The sequence below is a fragment of the Geotrypetes seraphini genome, chromosome 3 (genome assembly GCF_902459505.1).
Source record: "Geotrypetes seraphini chromosome 3, aGeoSer1.1, whole genome shotgun sequence".
NCBI lineage: Eukaryota > Metazoa > Chordata > Amphibia > Gymnophiona > Dermophiidae > Geotrypetes > Geotrypetes seraphini.
The window spans coordinates 235,388,792-235,408,480 of NC_047086.1; the positions used below are offsets into that span (position 1 = coordinate 235,388,792).

The following is a 19,689-nucleotide window of genomic DNA, read 5'->3' on the forward strand; positions in this document are numbered from 1 at the left end:
ATATCATTCTGCTAGCACTGTTCATCCCCGTGCCAGCTGCGCACACTGCACCCATCAGCCTAACATCTATTTCCGTGCCACATAGCTCACCTTCTCCCGACTAATTACAGCCATTGGGAGGTTTTTCCTTGATAGCTAATCTTCTCTGGGACCATAAATATTAAGGACTTTTTTTTTCCAACAGTTGGAATCAGATGTTTCGCTGCCATTTCTTGGATACTTCTGCTCTCTACCGCCCTATCCCGCACTGCGAGCCCGTGGTTTTAACCCGCGGTTTTAAAGTGGGGCTGCGCGTGTCATGTTAGACCAGAGAGCTCACCTCAATGGCCTATACACTCAAGGCATCTGGATTCCTCACAAGAAAACTCTCCACATCAATCTCCTGGAGCTCTGAGCAGTTTGCAATGCCCTTCACCTTTCAAGATCATTTGCAGAATCAAGTCCTCATTTGCACCAGCAATTAAGGAGGCACAGGTTCTTGCCCAGTCTGTGAGAGAGCAACAGTGATTTGGACCTGGGTGATTTCCATAGCATTCTACTCAGAGCAGTATACCTTGCAGGCAAACAGAATGTCTTGCAGACTCCTTCAACCTCACGAATGATATCTTAACACATCAGTCTTGCATCAGATCTTTTCCAAGTGGAGGATTCCCAAAGCTAGATCTCTTTTCTTCCTTCCACAACATGTTTTCTCTTTTCTTCTCCTGATTCTACACTCCCAATCGTCTGGAATCATATGCCTTTCTCCTCAACTGGTGAAAGCATACCTCTATGCATTCCTTTCAATACCTCTCGTTGGGAAAACTATACTTAAACTTTGCCAAGATTGAGGCACCATATCATGCCCCATTGACCATTGCAACCATGGTTTCTTTTCCTACAGCTCAGTGTTTGGGGGTCTGTTGCACTTCAGTTGTTTCCAGCATTACTCACACAGAATGAGGGCTCTCTCCTCCATCACAATCTGCGTTCATTAGTGCTCACAACATGATATCTATCTCCCAGTGAGTAGACACTTTCACTCTATCTGCACCATTGTCAACTATTATTGAAGCTTCCAGAAAACTTTCCACCCAGCAATGCTATCATTTCAAATGGACTCACTTCACAGTCTGGTGCAGTCTCCACTCACTAGATCCAACTACTTGTCCTCTGACATCCATTCTGGACTACCTCCTTCACCTTTCCAATTCTGGACTACCTCAGTATGTGTTCATCTAAGTGCTATCAGTACCTTTCATTCACTTTGGATCCTAATCCCTATTTGTCCTGTTTGTCTGTTATAATTAGATTGTAAGCTCTACTGAGCAGGGGTTGTTTCTGACATGTTTAATGTATAGCACTGCGTATATCTAGCAGTGCTATAGAAATGATAAGTAGTAGTATCACAGTAGCAGTAGTAGTAAGAAACCATTATCTGTATATCCCTTGTTTTCCAGATTTATGAAGTGTCTTTACCATACCAAGCCTCCAGCTATTCCCTGGGACCTCAATGTCCTTATCTCCACACTGATGAAGCCTCCTTTTGAGCCTTTCTTGACTTCTTAACTGAAACATCTTACATGGAAAGTGGTCTTCTTCATAGCCCTGCATGCTGGATCAACAAATTTCAAGCACTTGTATTGGATCCACCCTATATAAGATTCTACCATGATAGGGTTGTTCTCTGAACACATCCGAAGTGCCTCCCGAAAGTAATCTCTGAATTTCATCTCAATTAGCAAATAGTTCTCCCAGTTTTCTTCCCAAAGCCATATTCTCACCCTGGTGAGGCAGCTCATCACACCTTGGACTGCAAAAGTGCACTTGCTTACTACTTGGATCAAACCAAGCCTCACAGAATGACCACTTATCTTTTTGTATCATTTGTTTCTAACAGACTTGGTGCTCCTGTCAGCAAGAGAACCATCTCCACTTGGCTAGCTTACTGTATCTCCTTCTCATATGCTCGGGCTGGACTGACCGTGAAGGCTGTATCACTGCTCATAAAGTTCAAGCAATGCAACTTCAGCAACCTATCTTCACTCCACACCCATTGAAGACATCTGTAAGGCAGCCAGCCACTTGGTCTTCAATCCATACCTTCACTTCCTACTACAGTTTTGAGAACCATTCCAGAGGGGATAGTCTGTTTGAACAAGCAGTTCTGCACAATTTATTCTTTTTCTAAATGCTAACTTACCCTTTATCCCTTTGCTTTTCACCAGGTTCATGGGTGTTAACTATAGCTCTCTTCCTAGAGGCATGATCCTGGCAGCTTGGGACTCCTACCTGAGAGAATATCATACCTGTTTGTCTTTAGAGAAAGCAAAGTTACTCACCTGTAGCAGGTGTTCTCTGAGGACAGCAGGTATATAGTCTCGCAACCCACCTACCTCCCCTAGTTGGCTTCTTAAATATTTTACTGAACTGCAGGTCTTGCGAGCTGACATTGGGCAAGAAGGCACCAGCACATGCACGGTATGTGTGGTCCTAAAACATTTAAAATGACAGTACACTTTTTGACTCTCTGTGCCGGGTTCCATGGATGATGTCACCCATATGTGAGAATATATTCCTGCTGTCCTCGGAGAACACCTGCTACAGGTGAGTAACTTTGCTATATTGCCTAAAGAGTTTGGAAAAGATATACATCTAATGTAAATAAATTAAAATAAACCTTCTAAAACAGTGTTCTTCAACCACCGGACAGTGGACCGGTGCCGGTCCACAGGGCCGGCTTGTGCATCAGGCCCAAAACAGTGTTCTTCATCCGCCGGTCCACGGTGCGATCGATGTGGCGATATCTTCAAGCCAGCTCCCTCTTCCTCACTGATTCAGTGCACAAAGCCACGGGCAGTGGCTCCTACGTGCGTCCTGTGCCTGAACTGGAAGCCTTCTCTTTGACGTCGCAACGTCACAGGGAAGGCTTCCAGATGAGGTGCGGGACACGCAAGGAGCCGCTGCCCGCAGCTTTGTGCACTGCATCAGTGAGGAAGAGGGAGCCGGCCTGAAGATAACACCGGGGGTGGCATAAAATGGCCAGGTGGGAGCAGGCCAGAAGGTAAGGCATAGCATGGAGGGAGGGAGACAACAAAGGTAGGGGGAATGATTTTATTTTTTAATTTTGTGATTGAATTATGTCAGTTTTGAGAATTTATATATGCTGTCAGTGTGCTTTGTGTAGTTTAATTTTGTGGTTAACCATTATGTGCTGTTAATAAGAAAAGTGAATGGAAAAAATAGTGTTACAATTAGTACTATTATGGGGGCGAGGCCTGGGGTGGAAATTGGGTAGAGATGAGCGGGGTCTTGCCCATGACTTAGCCCAGTGTTCTTCAACCGCCGGTCTGTGGACCGATGCTGGTCCACAAAATAATTATTTTATTTCTGCCGTTCCATAGGTGTAAAAAGGTTGAAGAACACTGATCTAAAAGATTCACAGACTTTTTCTCTGCACTATACATGATGTTGACTTAGAGTGCTGTCTCTTGATAACAAAAAATTGTTAAGTTGACGATTAAAAGGCAACACCAAAAGCTGGAAGGAGGTGTGTGGCATTCTATATTCAGCACATTGCACTTTTGTCAATGCAGCCTTTGCAGTAGGATTTTCTAGTATGTCTTACTCTGCTTTATCTTTTTAAAACCAGATTTTAATTTCTTCTTACAGAGCAGTCTGCGCTCTTACAGAGACTAAATCTCTGGTAGAGGAACTCCTAGATGGAAGACCTTTGGTTTTATCCTTTTGTGGCATTGGCGAGTTTAGAAATGCAGTTGTCTTTGTAAGGTTGAAAGAGGGTGATCCTGCAGAAGCCACACTTACCACGATTACAAGTAAGGAAGCTTTTGATTTCCTATCTGATTAATAGTCCTCTGAGGCTCCTTCTCATTCTGAGAATATGATGATAGTTATAGAAGTTAGCTATTAATGTGTGTTAAGGGACTAGCATCCAATTTTGGCCAAATAATGAGTGTTAAATTGCAACATTGTGTGTTACTTGCCCTTGATGTTTTTTTTTATAGTGTAATACAAACTTATAATAAGATACAAAGCAGGCAGAATACACATTATTACTCCTCCATTTAAGATCCCAACCTTCTTGTGATCGAGTTAAGCAAGATTTAGAGATGTTTCTCTATAAAGATGCATATAAATACACTTTAAACTGCTTCCGCTTCATACCAATTATTTCTCTCTCTATCTTCTGCATTACCAGAGACAGGTAGTCCTTGGATAAACATTGGAAAACCTTATGTGGTTTCCCCTCTACCTAATGTAGTTCTATCCCCTACCCCTCACTATCATGTATTATTATTGTCACAAGCACTCCTCAGAGCGGAGAGGTATCGTGACAAAATCTGTGCTCTGGCATGTCCCCTACCACCAGGGGTATCTTCAGGTCTTTGACTGGGCCTTAGGCAATCGCCTAGGCCTGGGAGAAAAGGGTAAGTATTGGCTTCAACCACTCAACAAAATACAAAGTCCAGTCAGAATTCTTCCAAAACACAATAATAGTTTTAATCTGACCTTGGTGGTCAAAAGAACAAAGCATACAGGCCACACATGCAGCACTCTACAAAATCCTGTTTTCAATAATGAAGGAAAGAAAAAAAGATTAAAGGTTCAAAAGAACACCTAAACAGATCTGTCCCACCTGAGACAATTCACTCTGGCTCATTGTAGCAGTGGTTTGAGACATGGAGGAGATTTCCATAGCAGATATATTAAGTCCATTCATATCTTATAACACCAGGCAATTCATGTTCTCCTTGGGCAACTAACAACAAGACCATTTTCTAAGGCTGCTGAGTGCTTCAGTTATTTCTCAGTAGGAAGTACAGTTGAGAGAGAGGTTCTGTAATTATCCTCCCAGCCACAGCACACACAGGGAGGTTTAGAATTACAGAGCAGTTCAATAAACTTTAGCCCAAACTTCACAGGGTCACAGTAGTAAATCCCTCAGGTAAGTAACCTCCTCAGTTAACCTAAAGTTTAGCTTCAATGAACAGGAGCAGAACATAAAGCATTCCCTGCTCAAAGAGTGAGAAAAAAACACTAGCTGATTTTCCAGCTACTTACTGTTAATTAATGTCCATGGGCTGTGCCTGACTTTGTAATGGACCCAGCCAACGATGAAGAGAAGCAAGTGTACCTCCAATGAATGGACTTGAATGTAAATTAATAATTCAAAACAATTAGAGCACAAATCAGTACGGGCCCAGTACCCTCGTAACAACCAATGGCCCGGGCAGGTTTTTATGAAGTGACTAGCACTTAGAAATCAATCTAAATAAATCCTGCCCCGTACATCATTTTGTCCTCATGTGTTTAATAGAATAGTAAATATGAATAAATAAAAAGGTACACGAACACCTCTGGGCTAGTGAAAAAAGGGGAGAAGGTATCACTCAAAAAAGACTCTCAAAAAATATTAGAGAATCACAGGAAATCACAAAAAATAAACAAAATAATAATGCAATCCTCAGTCTTGTCCAAAAAGCACAGTTACTTACCGTAACAGGTGTTATCCAGGGACAGCAGGCATATATTCTCACATGTGGGTGACGTCATCTACGGAGCCCCAGCGCGGACAGCTTTTCAAGCAAACTTGATTGAAGTTTCAAGTCTGCTACACTGCACCACGCATGTGCATGCCTTCTTGCCCACTAGAGGGCGCATCCCCACCTCGTGGTCCTCAGTTCCATAACCAGCAAAGAAGCCATCCCCGGGGAGGAGGGCGGGTTGTGAGAATATATGCCTGCTGTCCCTGGATAACACCTGTTACGGTAAGTAACTGTGCTTTATCCCAGGACAAGCAGGCATGATATTCTCACATGTGGGTGACCTCCAAGCCAACCAAAAAAGGGCAGCTGGGAGGATGGCAATTTAGGAAAACAGGTTATGTAACACAGACTGGCCAAACCGGCCGTCGCTTCTGGACAAAGTGTCCAGACAGTAGTGGGAGGTGAACGTATGAACCGAAGACCAAGTGGCAGCTTTACATATGTCCTCCACAGGAGTAGACCGGAGGAAAGCAACAGAAGCTGCCATAGCCCTGACCTTATGCCCCGTGACTCGACCATGGAGCATGAGACCAGCCTGAGTATAGCAAAAAGAAATACAAGCAGCCAACCAGTTGGACAAGGTGCGCTTGGAAACAGGATGCCCCAACCGATTAGGATCAAAGGACAAAAACAATTGAGGAACCTTCCGATAAGACTTGGTACGTTGGAGATAAAAAGCCAACGCCCTCTTACAGTCCAGCGTGTGAAGTGCCGCCTCACCAGGATGGGAGTGGGGCTTCGGGAAGAACACCGGAAGGACAATAGACTGATTGAGGTGGAAATCAGACACAACCTTAGGTAGAAATTTGGGATGGGTGCGAAGAACCACCTTGTCATGATGGAACACAGTAAAGGGCGGGTCCGCAACCAAAGCCTGAAGCTCACTTATTCGACGAGCAGACGTGAGCGCAAGTAAAAAGATCACTTTCAAAGTGAGAAACTTATGAAGAGACTTGTCCATTGGCTCAAAGGGAGGTTTCATCAACTGAGCCAGGACCACATTCAGATCCCAAACCACAGGAGGAGGTTTCAGAGGAGGATGAACATTAACTAAACCCTTCATGAAATGAACCACCAGAGGATGAAGAGAGAGAGAACGACCCTCTAGATGCCGATGGAAAGCAGCAATAGCACTAAGATGCACCCGGATGGAAGTCGTCTTCAGCCCAGACTTGGACAAATGCAGCAAATATTCCAGAACCGAGGACACCAGAACCAAACTCGGGTCCAAATGGTGCGAGGCACACCAGGATGAAAATCTAGTCCACTTCTGGGAATAACAAAGCTGAGTCGAGGCCTTGAGCGAGGCTTCCAACACCTCCCTGACCGCCGAAGTCAGGGGGAAAGGAACCAAGCCGTCAGATGTAATGACTGAAGATTGGGATGCAACAGCGAACCCCGACTGAGACAGCAGAGAGGGAAAAACTGGCAGAAGTAGAGGCTTCCTGGCACTGAGTTGAAGGAGCAGGGAAAACCAGTGCCGACGAGGCCAACGTGGCGCTATGAGAATCATAGAGGCTCTGGAGGACTTGAGATGAACCAACGTCCTCATTATCAGAGGAAAAGGAGGAAACGCATAAAGGAATCTCTCTCCCCAGTCGAGAAGGAAGGCATCTGCCTCGAGACGATCCAGGGCGTACACCCGTGAACAATAGAGGGGCAGTTTGCGAGTCTCCGGGGAAGCAAAGAGATCCACCTGAGGGGTCCCCCAGCGGTCGAAGACCTCGCATAGGACTCGAGAGTTTAGCGACCACTCGTGCGGCTGGAGAAGACGACTGAGTTTGTCTGCGAGATAATTCTTTTCTCCTTGGATGTAAACCGCACGCAGGAAGATGTTCTGGGAGACCGCCCATTCCCAAAGGCGCAGGGCTTCCTGGCACAGGGCCCAAGAACCCGTACCCCCTTGTTTGTTTACATAATACATCACCACCTGGTTGTCCGTGCGTACGAGGACTACCTGGTCGTGTAGCAGGTGGCCGAACGCTCAAGCTGCCAGAAAGATGGCATGAAGCTCCAACACATTGATGTGACAGAGGCGGTCCTCCTCCGACCATAGACCCTGGGTCCGCAGACCGTCGAGATGAGCCCCCCATGCGTACTCCGAGGAGTCCGTGGTCAGGACCTTGCGATGCGGCGGAACGAGAAAGAGCAAACCCCTTGAAAGATTGGAAGAGTTTGTCCACCAACGGAGCGAGCGTCTCAAAGAGGGAGTCACCCTTATCTGGCAAGAGAGTGGATCGCTCTCCTGACGCCATTGGGAGGCCAAGGTCCACTGAGGAAGCCTCATGTGTAATCGGGCGAACGGAGTGACATGGACCGTCGACGCCATGTGGCCCAGGAGCACCAACATGCGATGAGCCGAAACCGCGGGCATCAGCGAAACCTGGCGACTCAATCGAAGCAGTGCCTGCAACCGAGGAGGAGGAAGGAAGGAACGGAGATGAACCGTGTCCAGCACGGCTCCGATAAACTGAATGGATTGAGTCGGGGTCAACTGAGACTTGGGGAAGTTCACCTCGAACCCCAGACGTTGAAGGAAGATGATAGTCTGTTGGGTCGCTGAGATAACCCCCTCTCTGGTGGAGGCCTTGATGAGCCAATCGTCCAGGTAGGGAAAGACCTGAAGCCCCTGGGATCTCAGAGCTGCCGCAACCACCACCATACACTTCGTGAAGACATGAGGGGACGAAGCCAGACCAAATGGGAGGACCCGATATTGAAGGTGCCAATCTCCCACCCTGAACCGTAAATACTTGCGGAAAGCGGGATGCACCGGAACATGAGTGTAAGCTTCCTTCAAGTCTAGGGAGCACATCCAATCCCCCTCCTCCAACAGAGGGTATAAAACCGGAAGTGACAACATCCGGAACTTCTCCCGGACCAGGAATTTGTTGAGCTTTCGGAGGTCCAAAATGGGGCGCAAGTCCCCTGTCTTCTTTGGGACCAAAAAGTAACGGGAGTAAAACCCCGTTCCCCGTTGTTCTGGGAGCACTGGTTCCACCGCCCCTAGGCTCAACAAGGCCCTGGCCTCCAGAAGGAGAAGGGGAAGTTGGCCGTGGTTGGACGGACACGCTCCGGGTGGATGGTCCGGCGGCGTGGCCGAGAAATTCAGCGAGTAGCCCTCGGAGACGATCCGGAGCACCCATGCGTCGGATGTAATCTCGGTCCAAGCCACAGAAAAGGACCTGAGTCGGCCCCCGATTGGGAAGGGGTCCGGTGATATTGCGGAGGGGGCCCGCCCCCATCCGCACAGCCCGTCAAAAGGACGGGGCCGGCTTGGACGCTCCCTGCGCCTGAGGTTTCAGCTGTCCCCCTCTCCCCTGCTGGGGAGGGCGCCGTGCCGGAGGTCTAGAAAATGCAGGGGTAGACTTCTGCGGGTATCTCCTCGGGGGTGGCCGGAAAGATTTCTGCGGCGGGGCACGAGGTTTAGCACGGACCAAGGAGGCTAAGGAGCGCTCCTGTTCCGACAAACGCTTGGTCGCCGCCTCCAATGATTCATCAAACAATTCAGACCCCACGCATGGTAAATTGGCCAGGCGTTCTTGTAGATTAGGATCCATATCGAGGGTACGGAGCCAGGCCAGCCGGCGCATAGCCACCGCAAAGGCCGAGACCCTCGAAGCAAGCTCAAACGCGTCGTACACAGCGTGGAACAGGTACAGCCGCAGTTGAGACAAATTTGACATGAATGTGGCAAAACCCTCTCGATGGGAAGCAGGCATGACCTCCCGATACTGGGGTAAGTCCTTCACCATGCTACGCAAATAGGATGAAAACGTAAATGCGTAGTTGAGGACCCTGATAGCCATGAGGGAATTAGAGTAGAGGCGACGACCAAACTTGTCCAGGGTCCTGCCCTCCCTTCCAGGCGGGACCGCCGCCGAGACTCTGGAGGCCTGAGTCTTCTTAAGTGCCGACTCCACAATCAACGATTGGTGGGAGAGTTGGTGGGAGAGTTGAGGCTTATCGAACCCTTTAGATGGAATGGTCCGGTATTTGGACTCCATCTTCGACGGCACCGCCGTGATTGTAAGAGGGGAATCCAAGTTCTTAAGGAAGGTTTGATTGAGAACCTTATTCAGGGGAAGGCGAGGAGTTTCCCTCGGAGGAGTAGGAAGATCCTGCTCCTCTAGGAACTCTTTAGTATATTGAGACCCCGCCATCACGTCAAGCCCCAAGGCTCGTGCCATATCCTGCACGAACCTGGAGAAGGAGGATGTCCTGGCGGCTGGTGAGGGGGTCCGAGACCTCCCCACCGAACAGAAGGGGGAAGCCTCGCGGGAATACCGCGGTTCCCTGCCAGACCCCGATCCCCAGGAGGCCACATCCAGCGACCTCGAAGGGGTCGGGGAACGCCTGTGCCCCGAAGAACCCTTGGGAGAAACCCCGGGAGTCCAAGGCACCGAGGCGCGCCCCCTCCGCTTCGGGGAAGAGTCTCTCGAGCCCCCTCCCGCAGGGGAACGAATCAGACTTGGATTGTCGAGGCGGAGCTCCGAGACACGCAAGGTCTCGCCCTCGAGCGGCGAAGAGCGGCCACGCCTCCGAGGAGAACCCCGAGAACGTTTGGGTTTCCTCGGACGACGAGCCCCGGGAAGACCTCGAAGAAGAGGACGAGGATATCCTCCTGACCCGACGCACCTTGTCCCTAGGCCTAACGGATCTCTCAGGCTGGGCCTCCGAGGTCGAAGTCGAGGGCAAGGTCGGGGCCGAAGTCGGGGCCGAACCGGCACCCGAAGTCGAGGGCACCGAGGCCGAGGTCGCCGGGGCCTGGGCCATCGAGACCGGCGCAGTCGAGGACGAAGCCTGCTGCAGCTGCTCGATGGCTCCGGACAGCTCCGAGGTAATCAACGCTCGGAGCAAGTCTTGAAAGACCGGGATCCCCATCATGGCCGGTAGGTCCGAGGCCGGGGGGTGCTCCCTAGAGGGCGACCTCGGTCTCGAGTATTCCCTCGGGGCACTAGATTTGCCAACCTTGGGCTGGGCCGAGGCCGACCCACCCACTGTCGAAGAGCCCGAGGATGGCTTCTTCGCCGAACCCGGAGCTGAGGAGGGAAGCGGGACTTACCCGAGGAAGGCTTTGTCGGAGCTGCCGGCTTCGATGAAGTCGCAGGACGCGGCGAGGATCCCGAGGTCGGGGCCGAAGCCGAGGCCGATGTCGAGGCCTTCCCCGCCGCGGAGTCTGCAGAGAAAAGCTCCGCCATCCGGGCACGGCGTCGGCGGAGCGCTCTGGACTGAAACGTGGAGCACCTCTCACAGGAGTCAGTGGGGTGCTCTGGACCCAAGCAAATCAAGCACCACCGGTGCGGATCGGTAATAGACAGCAACCGATCACACCGGGTGTATTTCTTAAAGCCCGTCAAGGGACGGGACATGAAAAGAAAGAGGGGCCGGGAACGAACGACGTCCCGCGGCCGTGGCTCCCGGGAGCCCCCGGAGCCGAACGGAAGAACTAAAACTTTTTTTTTTTTTTTTGACGATAAACGTACTTGACTAATAAGGAAAAAAAACAAATAAAGCACAGCGACCGAGCAAAACAACCCAGACGCGGTGTCAGAAGGCAGAAAAACTGGAGCTCAATTTCCACAGGGCTTCTGGCTCCGCGGAAAAAACTGAACTGAGGACCATGAGGTGGAGATGCGCCCTCTAGTGGGCAAGAAGGCATACACATGCGTGGTGCAGTGTAGCAGACTTGAAACTTCAATCAAGTTTGCTTGAAAAGCTGTCCGCGTTGGGGCTCCGTAGATGACGTCACCCACATGTGAGAATATCATGCCTGCTTGTCCTGGGATAATGCCAAATAACAAAGTCCACAAAAAAGTGTAAAGTGAGTATAAATCAATCAACAAAACAAATCCAAAAATGGTGAAACTACCACAAAAAATCCCGAGCCGCAAAGGCTCACCAGTATATAAACAAGTTATAAAAGTACTTAGCTGAAACAGCTGATGCAAATCCAGAACGGAACAATGTCCGTTCCATGTCGCTGTTCAATTCTGCTCGCTCGACATTTCATCACACGCTAACCCCCACGGCAAGCCCAAAAACTAACTCCTCTTCAATGGAGGCGTTGGCGACTAGCGCGGCAGGCGGTATTCTGCGCGTTAAACCCCTACCACAGCTTGATAAAAGGAGCCCTTAGTCTATCCCCCTCTTCTACAAAGCGGCGCGGTAATGTCCCCGAAGCCCATAGAGATTAAAAGGGCTTCGGGGCTGTTACCGCGCGGCAGCCACAAGCGCGGCTTTGTAGAAGAGGGGGCAAATGTCTCAAAGACAAAAATCTAGTGGCTTCTACTGGAGCTGGGGAGCCCCGGCGAATTTTATGTATACAGGTGTCACAATTCAAATTCAGTGGGAGATTAAAAGTCTGGGAGTTATTTTAGATACTTCTCTAAAATTCTGTAGTCATAATTCTTCAGTTGTTAAGACTGTATTTTTTAAGATCAGGATGGTCTTAAAATTATGAGACCTGTTGTCACCTGTAAATTTCAGACTGGTTATGCAAAGCTATGTATGCCGCACTTAGACTATTGTAATTCATTTCTATGTGGCCTGCCGAAGAATTCATTAAGGGTTTTATTATTTATTCATTCAATTTTCTATACCGTTCTCTCAGGGGAGCTCAGAATGGTTTACATGCATTTATTCAGGTACTCAAGCAGTTTTCTTAAGTGGCACAGAACACAGCTGCTAGGATAATAGCCAGATTATCTCGCTATTCACATGTCACACCTGTACTGGTTGAACTTCATTGGTTGCCAGTTGCATGACGAATACAATTCAAGATATTGACCTTGGTATTTAAATCTGTTCATGACTTATTACCTAAGGTGATTGCCTCTTTATTACAGGCTTATGTACCTTGTTGCCCTCTGAGATCACAAGCTAGAGACCTTTTGATTGTCCTGCTTTGTTCAGTCACTAAGGGCTCCTTTTACTAAGCAGCATTAGGGCATTAACGCGAGGAATAGCGCGTGCTACAATGAAACGCGCGCTAGACGCTAACGTTAATTCTAGCCGCGTAGCGCGGGGTTAGCACACATTAATCTGCTGCGTGTGCTAAAAATGCTAGCGCACCTTAGTAAAAGGAGCCCTAAGGTCGTAAATCGATCCCGAATGTTTCAGTTAGCTCGACCTCCTTCATTGCAGAACTCAATTCCAGACTCTATTCATCTAATTTCTGATTTTTTTTGACATTCCAGAAAAGTTTGAAAGCTTTTTTTTTCTGATTGGCCTTTTCAAACCTGGGCAAGGTGTAATTTTAGCAGTTATCTGGCCTTATTTGTTTTAAGGAGCAGGTTTCGGGCTTTAAGTTATATGCCGCATTGTATTGTGGTTTGTTGAGTTTGGTTTTAATTATGTATGTATTGCTGTCACCCACATAGATGCTGGATATACAGGCTACAAGTGTTTTAAATAAATAAAACCCTTTGGACATAATTACATTACATTAGTGATTTCTATTCCGCCAATACCTTGCGGTTCAAGGCAGATTACAAAAGAAGTTATCTGGCCATTTCCAGAGGAATTGAAGAGAGGCGCGAGTTGTTTCAGAGAATTGGGAAGAGTCTTGCGGTGTTAGCATGTAAATATGCTTTTCATATCACTCACTGTTCATGACCCCAAAACTTCTACTTAATCCCTTCAGCCTTCTTCTTAAATTCTGTTTATCAAATTCTTCAGTAGAGAATCATTGCTTCAACTGATCTTCCATTTCACTCACTTGATTTTTCAACTCCACCTCTAAATCCATTGTTGTTTCCACAATCAAGACCATTAGGTCTCTACTACATTTATTTAATATCCCAATCCATTTATTGAAGAAGACTTTTTATCTGAAGAAAATAATCTTGGTTTTTCATAATATGAAGGCCTTGAGAAATCATTGATTTTTTTTAAAAAAAATATTGGCTCAATGTACTACCATGGAGCTCAGCTCGTATCAATTGCTTGTGAAGATCCTGAAAATCTAACCATGAACTCTGTAATGTAGTTTCTAAATTTTTTTCCAATAAGGTCGGTCAAACCAATAATGCATTAATTTGCACTTCCATATATCCAGAAAATTCACAAGTGTGAATATACTTCCTCAGACTTGAGTATAGCACAGGCACTATTAAAATGTAATCAATATTTAAAGGGTATCACGAACATGCAATCAATATATATGAAGTACATCAGACCTTATCATATAACATTCAGCTGTGAATACACAGAGGTTCATAAATAGGGGGGAGTGATTGTATAGCGGGCTTTGGCTTTTTTGAAATTTAAGAGGTTTTGATTACTGTTTTCAATATCATTTTTTTTCACCATTATTTGTTTTAGATTTTAGGGGATTTTTCTATGAGGCAGCTTTTTGTGAAATATGGCACTATGTCAGAATTGGTCTTACAGATAAATGTTTAACTAATTCAAGGAAATTTTCTTTGAAATGTTGCTTCATATATGTTGATTGCATATTTTCCTGTTGAAAACTGGTACACAGTCTACCAGGAAAAGTACACAATCTACATATTATTAAAACTTGCCTCTTATGTAGTCTATAGTTTAAATTTCTATACAGGCAGTCCCTGGTTTAAGAATGCCCGACTTACTTTTACTTATAATTTTAATGCACCCTATTGTCTATTTTTCTGTAAACCGCTTAGAATCCTAATGGAGTTTAGCGGTATATAAGAAATAAATTACATTACATTACATTACTTGGAACTCGTATTTATGAACCTGGGTCCTGACCCTGCCTTCCTGTGCCAACGAGCCCCTTTTTTCTCCCTTCCTATCAAAATGTGACCCTCCTCCCTTCCATGTCCTAATGCACCCCTCGTCCTTCCCTCCGTTCTGCATCCCAAATTCGTGCCTCCCTCCTGCAGGTGTTCACCTCCTCTGGCCAGCTCCTTCCTCCCAGCCGCACTTTTCTTCGCGAGGCCATGGCTGACCTGGAAGCCTTCCCTCTGACATCAGAGGAAAGGATTCTAAGTCAGCTGCGGGCCATGTGTAGGAACCGCGGGCGTGGCTTTGCAAAGAGAAGTGCGTCTGGGAGGACAGAGCTGACCAGAGGAGGTAAACACCTGTGGGAGGCAGGAATTTGGGACACAGAACAGAGGGAAGGATGATGTGCACGTTGGGACATGGAAGGGAGGAAGAGGGGGAGCATTTGCACAGGAAGAGAGAAACAGGATTGCATTGGGACACAGAAAGGAGGGAGCACAAACTTTGGACAAAGGATGGAAGGAAAAAAGAAAGGAGAGAGGAAGCATGAACTTGGGATACAGAATAGAGGGATTTGATCATGAACTTAGAACATAGGATGAAAGAATGGAGGGAGTGAGAGAAAGATGCTGAGGTGGGGGAAATAGAAAGGGAGAATTGATAGACATGGGTGTCTGAGAGGGAGAGACAATGCACATGGGGAAATAAAGAAAGAGGTGAATTGTTGGGCATAGGGAGGGAGAGAAAAATATTGGACATGGTGGTGGGAGAGGCGTGAGGTACAGATGCATGGGGAAGAGAGAGATGTGAGGGAGAAATGTTGGTTGTGGTGTTGGAGAGGAAACAGTGAGACAGATGAACAAAAGTAAGTGTAAACATCCTATCTTTTCTTTCTATTTAAACAATACTTTATTTTGAAGACTGTTTCATTAATGTTTAATGTTTTTATAGAGTGTGCACTGTGCAGGATTTGAGTTATATATAAATTCAACTTAAGAACGGTTTAAAAAATGGAACTCATTCTTAACCTGGGGACTGCCTGTATTCATTTGTTTCTATAATTTTAAATTATGAACTTTTTATAGTTTTGAGATCAGCAGTAAATCATTTCCATTTTTGTGACTGTTTTCAAGAAAAATATTAAACCTGCTATTAACCTGTTTACTCTTACCAAAAATACTAGGCCAATGAAGCTACTAAATAGTAGATTTAAAACAAAAACTGGCAAAATTATTTCTTCTCTCAACATGTAATTAAATTCTGGAATTTGTTGTCAGAAAATGTGTTGAAAGTAGTTAGCTTAGCAGGGTTTAAAAAGATTTGAATAATTTTCTAAAAGAGAAGTTCATAAGCTGTTATTAAAATGGATTTAGGAAAATGCACTGCTTATTTATTTATTTGGATTTATATCTCATCCGCCAGAAGTTCACATACACAATAAAAATAACAGTATAGTAATATAGAGTATGACAGTACATTTTAGATCATAACATGATAGGACAATATATAGGGGAGCATGATAATAATAAGAAGCATAAAATCTGTTTTACAATTTGGGATTTTGCCAGGCACTGTGATCTAAGTTGGCCACTGTTGGAAACAGGATACTGGGCTTGATGAACCTTTGGTCTGTCCAAGTATGGCAACTCTTATGTTCTTATATCACCTAAGAAAGAACATATCTGTTAATGCTATCCAAATGAAATTTTTTAAGCTTTCACTGTGTTCAGTATCTCACCATGTCCACATATACCCTTCCAGAGACTATGATGAAATTATTTAAAGAAAAGGGCATCTTGATTGGAGAAAAAAATGCTTTCACACCACATTTGACCTTCATGAAGCTGTCAAAATCTCCAAAGCTCCGTAAACAGGTAAGCTCCCATTACTTAGAGTACTGGATTACTATTTAATGTAAACCACTTGGATATAAACAATAAAAATAAATAAATACATGCCCCACAACAGCAAATATATGAAGATTGTAAAATTTACTTTGTAGAAAATGACAGCCAAAATAGTCTCTCTCCGAAGAAACCATCTTGGCATCTAATTTTTTAGCTATTAGATTGATACAGTAAACTAAACTAAACTGAACATTAAGCTTATATACCGCATCTTCTCTATAAATATAGAGCTCGACACGGCTTTCAAAAATTGAAAGGGGAGTACAGTGGGAGTTAGTGGTAAGGGGAAGCAGAAATTTACATTTTTGAAAATAGCCAAGTTTTCAGATGTCTTCGGAATAGTTAGGAAAAGCCCAGGTTGCGCAGCTGGGCAGGGAAATTATTCCAAAGCTCTGTAGTTTTGAAGTGAAGAGATTTCCCTAATTTTCCAATGTAGGCAACGCCTTTTAATGAGAGGAAAGATAATTTGAGCTTTTGGATAGATCTGGTGATGTCAGGTCTCGCAGCATTCCAAGATAGAGCAATTAAAGGGGGAAGAATGCCATGCAGGATCTTGAAAGTTAGGCAGGCATATTTAAAGTAGACCCTGGAAATTACTAGGAGCCAGTGGAGTTGTAGCAAGAGCAGCGAAACATGGTCAAATTTGCAAAGATCTGCCTAGCTGCAGTATTCTGGATCTGCTGAAGTCTTTGAAGACTTTTCTAGGTCAGACTTAAATAGACTGAGTTGCAGTAGTCCAACCTCAAAAGAATGATTGATTGAACAAGGACAGCAAAATGTTGTTGTTGGAAACAAGATCTCACTTTCCTCAACATATGGAGGCTAAAAAAGTATTTTTTTTTTACTAGAGAGTTAAGATGATCAGTAAATGAAAGTATTGAGTCTATAATGACACCCAAAACTTTGCTTGAGAATTCAATCTGCAGTGAAGGTACAGAAGGTAGTGGAATGAATGGAGGTAGCTGATCTAACTTTGGGCCAAGCCAAAGTAGTTTTGGACTCATTTAGCTTCATTTGTACAATAAGGGCCCAAGATTGAAGTTTCGTTATGCTTCTATAATATTCTTGGTGAGATTAGTAAGATTCAAATCTGTCTCGAGAAGGACAAAGATGTCATCTGCATATGTATACAGTGTTTCAAAGGGGGAGAGATAGAAAAGTTTCATGGTGGACATATAGATATTGAAAAGAATAGGGAACAGAGGTGATCCCAGTATGACTCTGCATAATGGCTTCCAGGGTGATGACCTGGTGCCATTCATATTAATAGTGTATGAGCGAGATCGTAAGAATTTTGAGAACCAGTCTAAGACAGTAGAATCAATACCTATCTCAGAAAGTTGGTAGATCAGAATGCCGTGGTGAACGACATCGAAGGCTGCAGATAGGTCAAATTGTAATAGAATAGCAAACTTATTACAAGAGTATAGTTCCTGAACCTTTGAGATTAGTGAGACCAATAGAGATTCAGTACTGAAGTTAGGTCTGAAACCATATTGGCAAGGTAACATAATGGAAAATCTCTCTAAATATGATGAAAGTTGAGCAGATATGATAGATTCTAACTTTTTGGGCAGGAAGGGAATGTTCGCTATGGGTTGGTAGCTAGACTGTGAGGAAGGGTGTAGGTCAACTTTTTTCAGTAGTGGGGTCAGAGCAATGTGGCCCACCTCTTCAGAAAATAGACCTGACAGTAAGGCAAAATTTATAAGTCTGGTGAACGATGAGATAGCCTGAGTGGGAATTTTCTCATATAGGTATGAGGGAAATGGATCCAAGATGCATTTACAAGATCTTAATTTGTGACACAGTTTTGAAACCTGAGTCCCAGATACATACTCCAAAGTAGTCCAGGATCTGTCTACTGGGGTAGAAATGGTGTCGCTGGGCACTAGAGAGTCGTAAGAAACCAATGATGGAAAAGAGTTTTATAGTAGTAACCTTGTCGTTAAAAAAATTTTGCTAGATCATCCGCTACTGGGGAGGAAGGATGTATGGATGAATTATTGTCTGGGGTGCCAGATGTTAAATAGAGTTCTACTTTGATTATTGGATCTGGTAATTTTGTCACCATAAAAATGTTTTCTAGCTTTTTTTAGTACTGTATTATGGAACCTAATACTGTCCCTCCATGACTGTCTATTCGGAGGTGATTTGGATTTTTTCCATTTTCGCTCCAGTACTCGGCATTTCTGCTTCAGTTCTCTGTGGTAAGGAAGGCCCTAGGGGGCCTTGTGAGAATAGGAAACAGTCTTAGTAGCTAGGGGGGGGGGGGCAAGAGAGCAGTAAGTAGATTCAGAGAGGGTTACCCATTTATGCCAGTTGACTTCTGAGGTGTCGGGCTTAGGGTAGAGAGTAAACTGCTCAAAAATTTGGGTCCAGAACTGTTCACTTTGCAGTAGGTAAGACTAATGACTCTTTTTTTTTGGATATTCATTTATAGCTAAAAATTTAGGGGCAAATATACTAAAGTGCTTGAACATATGTCATTATGAGCTTGCATTAATGGCCCATGTTAATAAAATGAAAATAAATTTTATGTTGAATTACAAGCTTTAAATTTAGCAGATTATGCAAAAGTTATCACTAAAACTTAATTGTACCTCCTTGAGGTATAGTTAATTTTTATGCATTAACCATTATGTATTAACTTAGGGATTGAATAGGCTTTGGTGCATGTGGTTTACAACACTTACTACTGCAGCTTAGTTTCAAGTTGCTAGATGCACTAAAGTCTCTGATGGTCTAGCGATAGTCACTAAACCAGTTTGACTGGTTTAGCGACTGATCGAATTTGCTGACTCGATGCAAAAAATGGCTCACCCCATGTGGTTTTCTATGCTGTCGTACATTCTCTGATGCTGGCATGTAAAATTAGGTAATTAATATTAAAGCTAACCATCTGATCGATAGCCTAACATTGCGTGCCAGAATTGGATCGGTACTACCGACCTGAAAAAAATGACAGGTCTGCCTGTTTTGTTTTTTTTCAGTTTTTTTCATGGGCAAAAATGCTGTGCAGTGCCACCTCCCTCCCCCCACTGAAGGCCCCTCAGCACCCCCTGAACCAAAAATAGAGGCAGGAGGGATGCCCACTCCCTCCTACTGCCGTGAAACTACCCCCATGCCAGCCAAACTGCACCTCCCGTATTTCAATAAAAATTGGCAGGAGGAATTCCCACTCCCTCCTGTTGCTGGGAACCCCTGCCAGGACCCTTCGAACCTATCCCTACCTTCCCCTTCCCCATTTTATCAAACATCAGCAGAAAGGATACCCACTCCCTCTTGCAACTGGATGCTCACTGCCCCCCCCCCCCCCGAACCTCCCCCATACCTCAAATCTGGATGACAGCAGGAGGGATGCCCAGTCCCTCCTGCTTGCAGGCCTGCCACTCTAAAATGGTGGGCCTTCCCCTTTCTGGAGCATCTTCGGATACATGGGGAGGGGCCTAAGGCCCTGATTGGCTCAGATGCCAAAGGCCTCAGGTGTCTGAGCCAATCAGGACCTTAGGCTTCTCCCTCTATAT

At 45.4% G+C, this 19,689-nt stretch overlaps 1 protein-coding gene across 5 annotated transcripts in view; it reads left to right on the forward strand.

Moving 5' to 3' along the window:
• The window catches only part of AKAP7 (A-kinase anchoring protein 7), a 236,121-nt gene that overhangs the window by 39,133 nt on the left and 177,299 nt on the right, over positions 1 to 19,689 (forward strand). For all 5 annotated transcript variants that reach the window (XR_004538897.1, XM_033939175.1, XM_033939174.1 and 2 more), the window contains exons 6-7: positions 3,652 to 3,815; positions 16,017 to 16,129. Coding sequence is in view for 4 of the 5 variants with exons in the window: in XM_033939175.1 (XP_033795066.1) it covers positions 3,652 to 3,815; positions 16,017 to 16,129 (277 nt within the window). In the remaining variant the exon portion in view is untranslated. The remainder of the gene's footprint in view (positions 1 to 3,651; positions 3,816 to 16,016; positions 16,130 to 19,689) is intronic.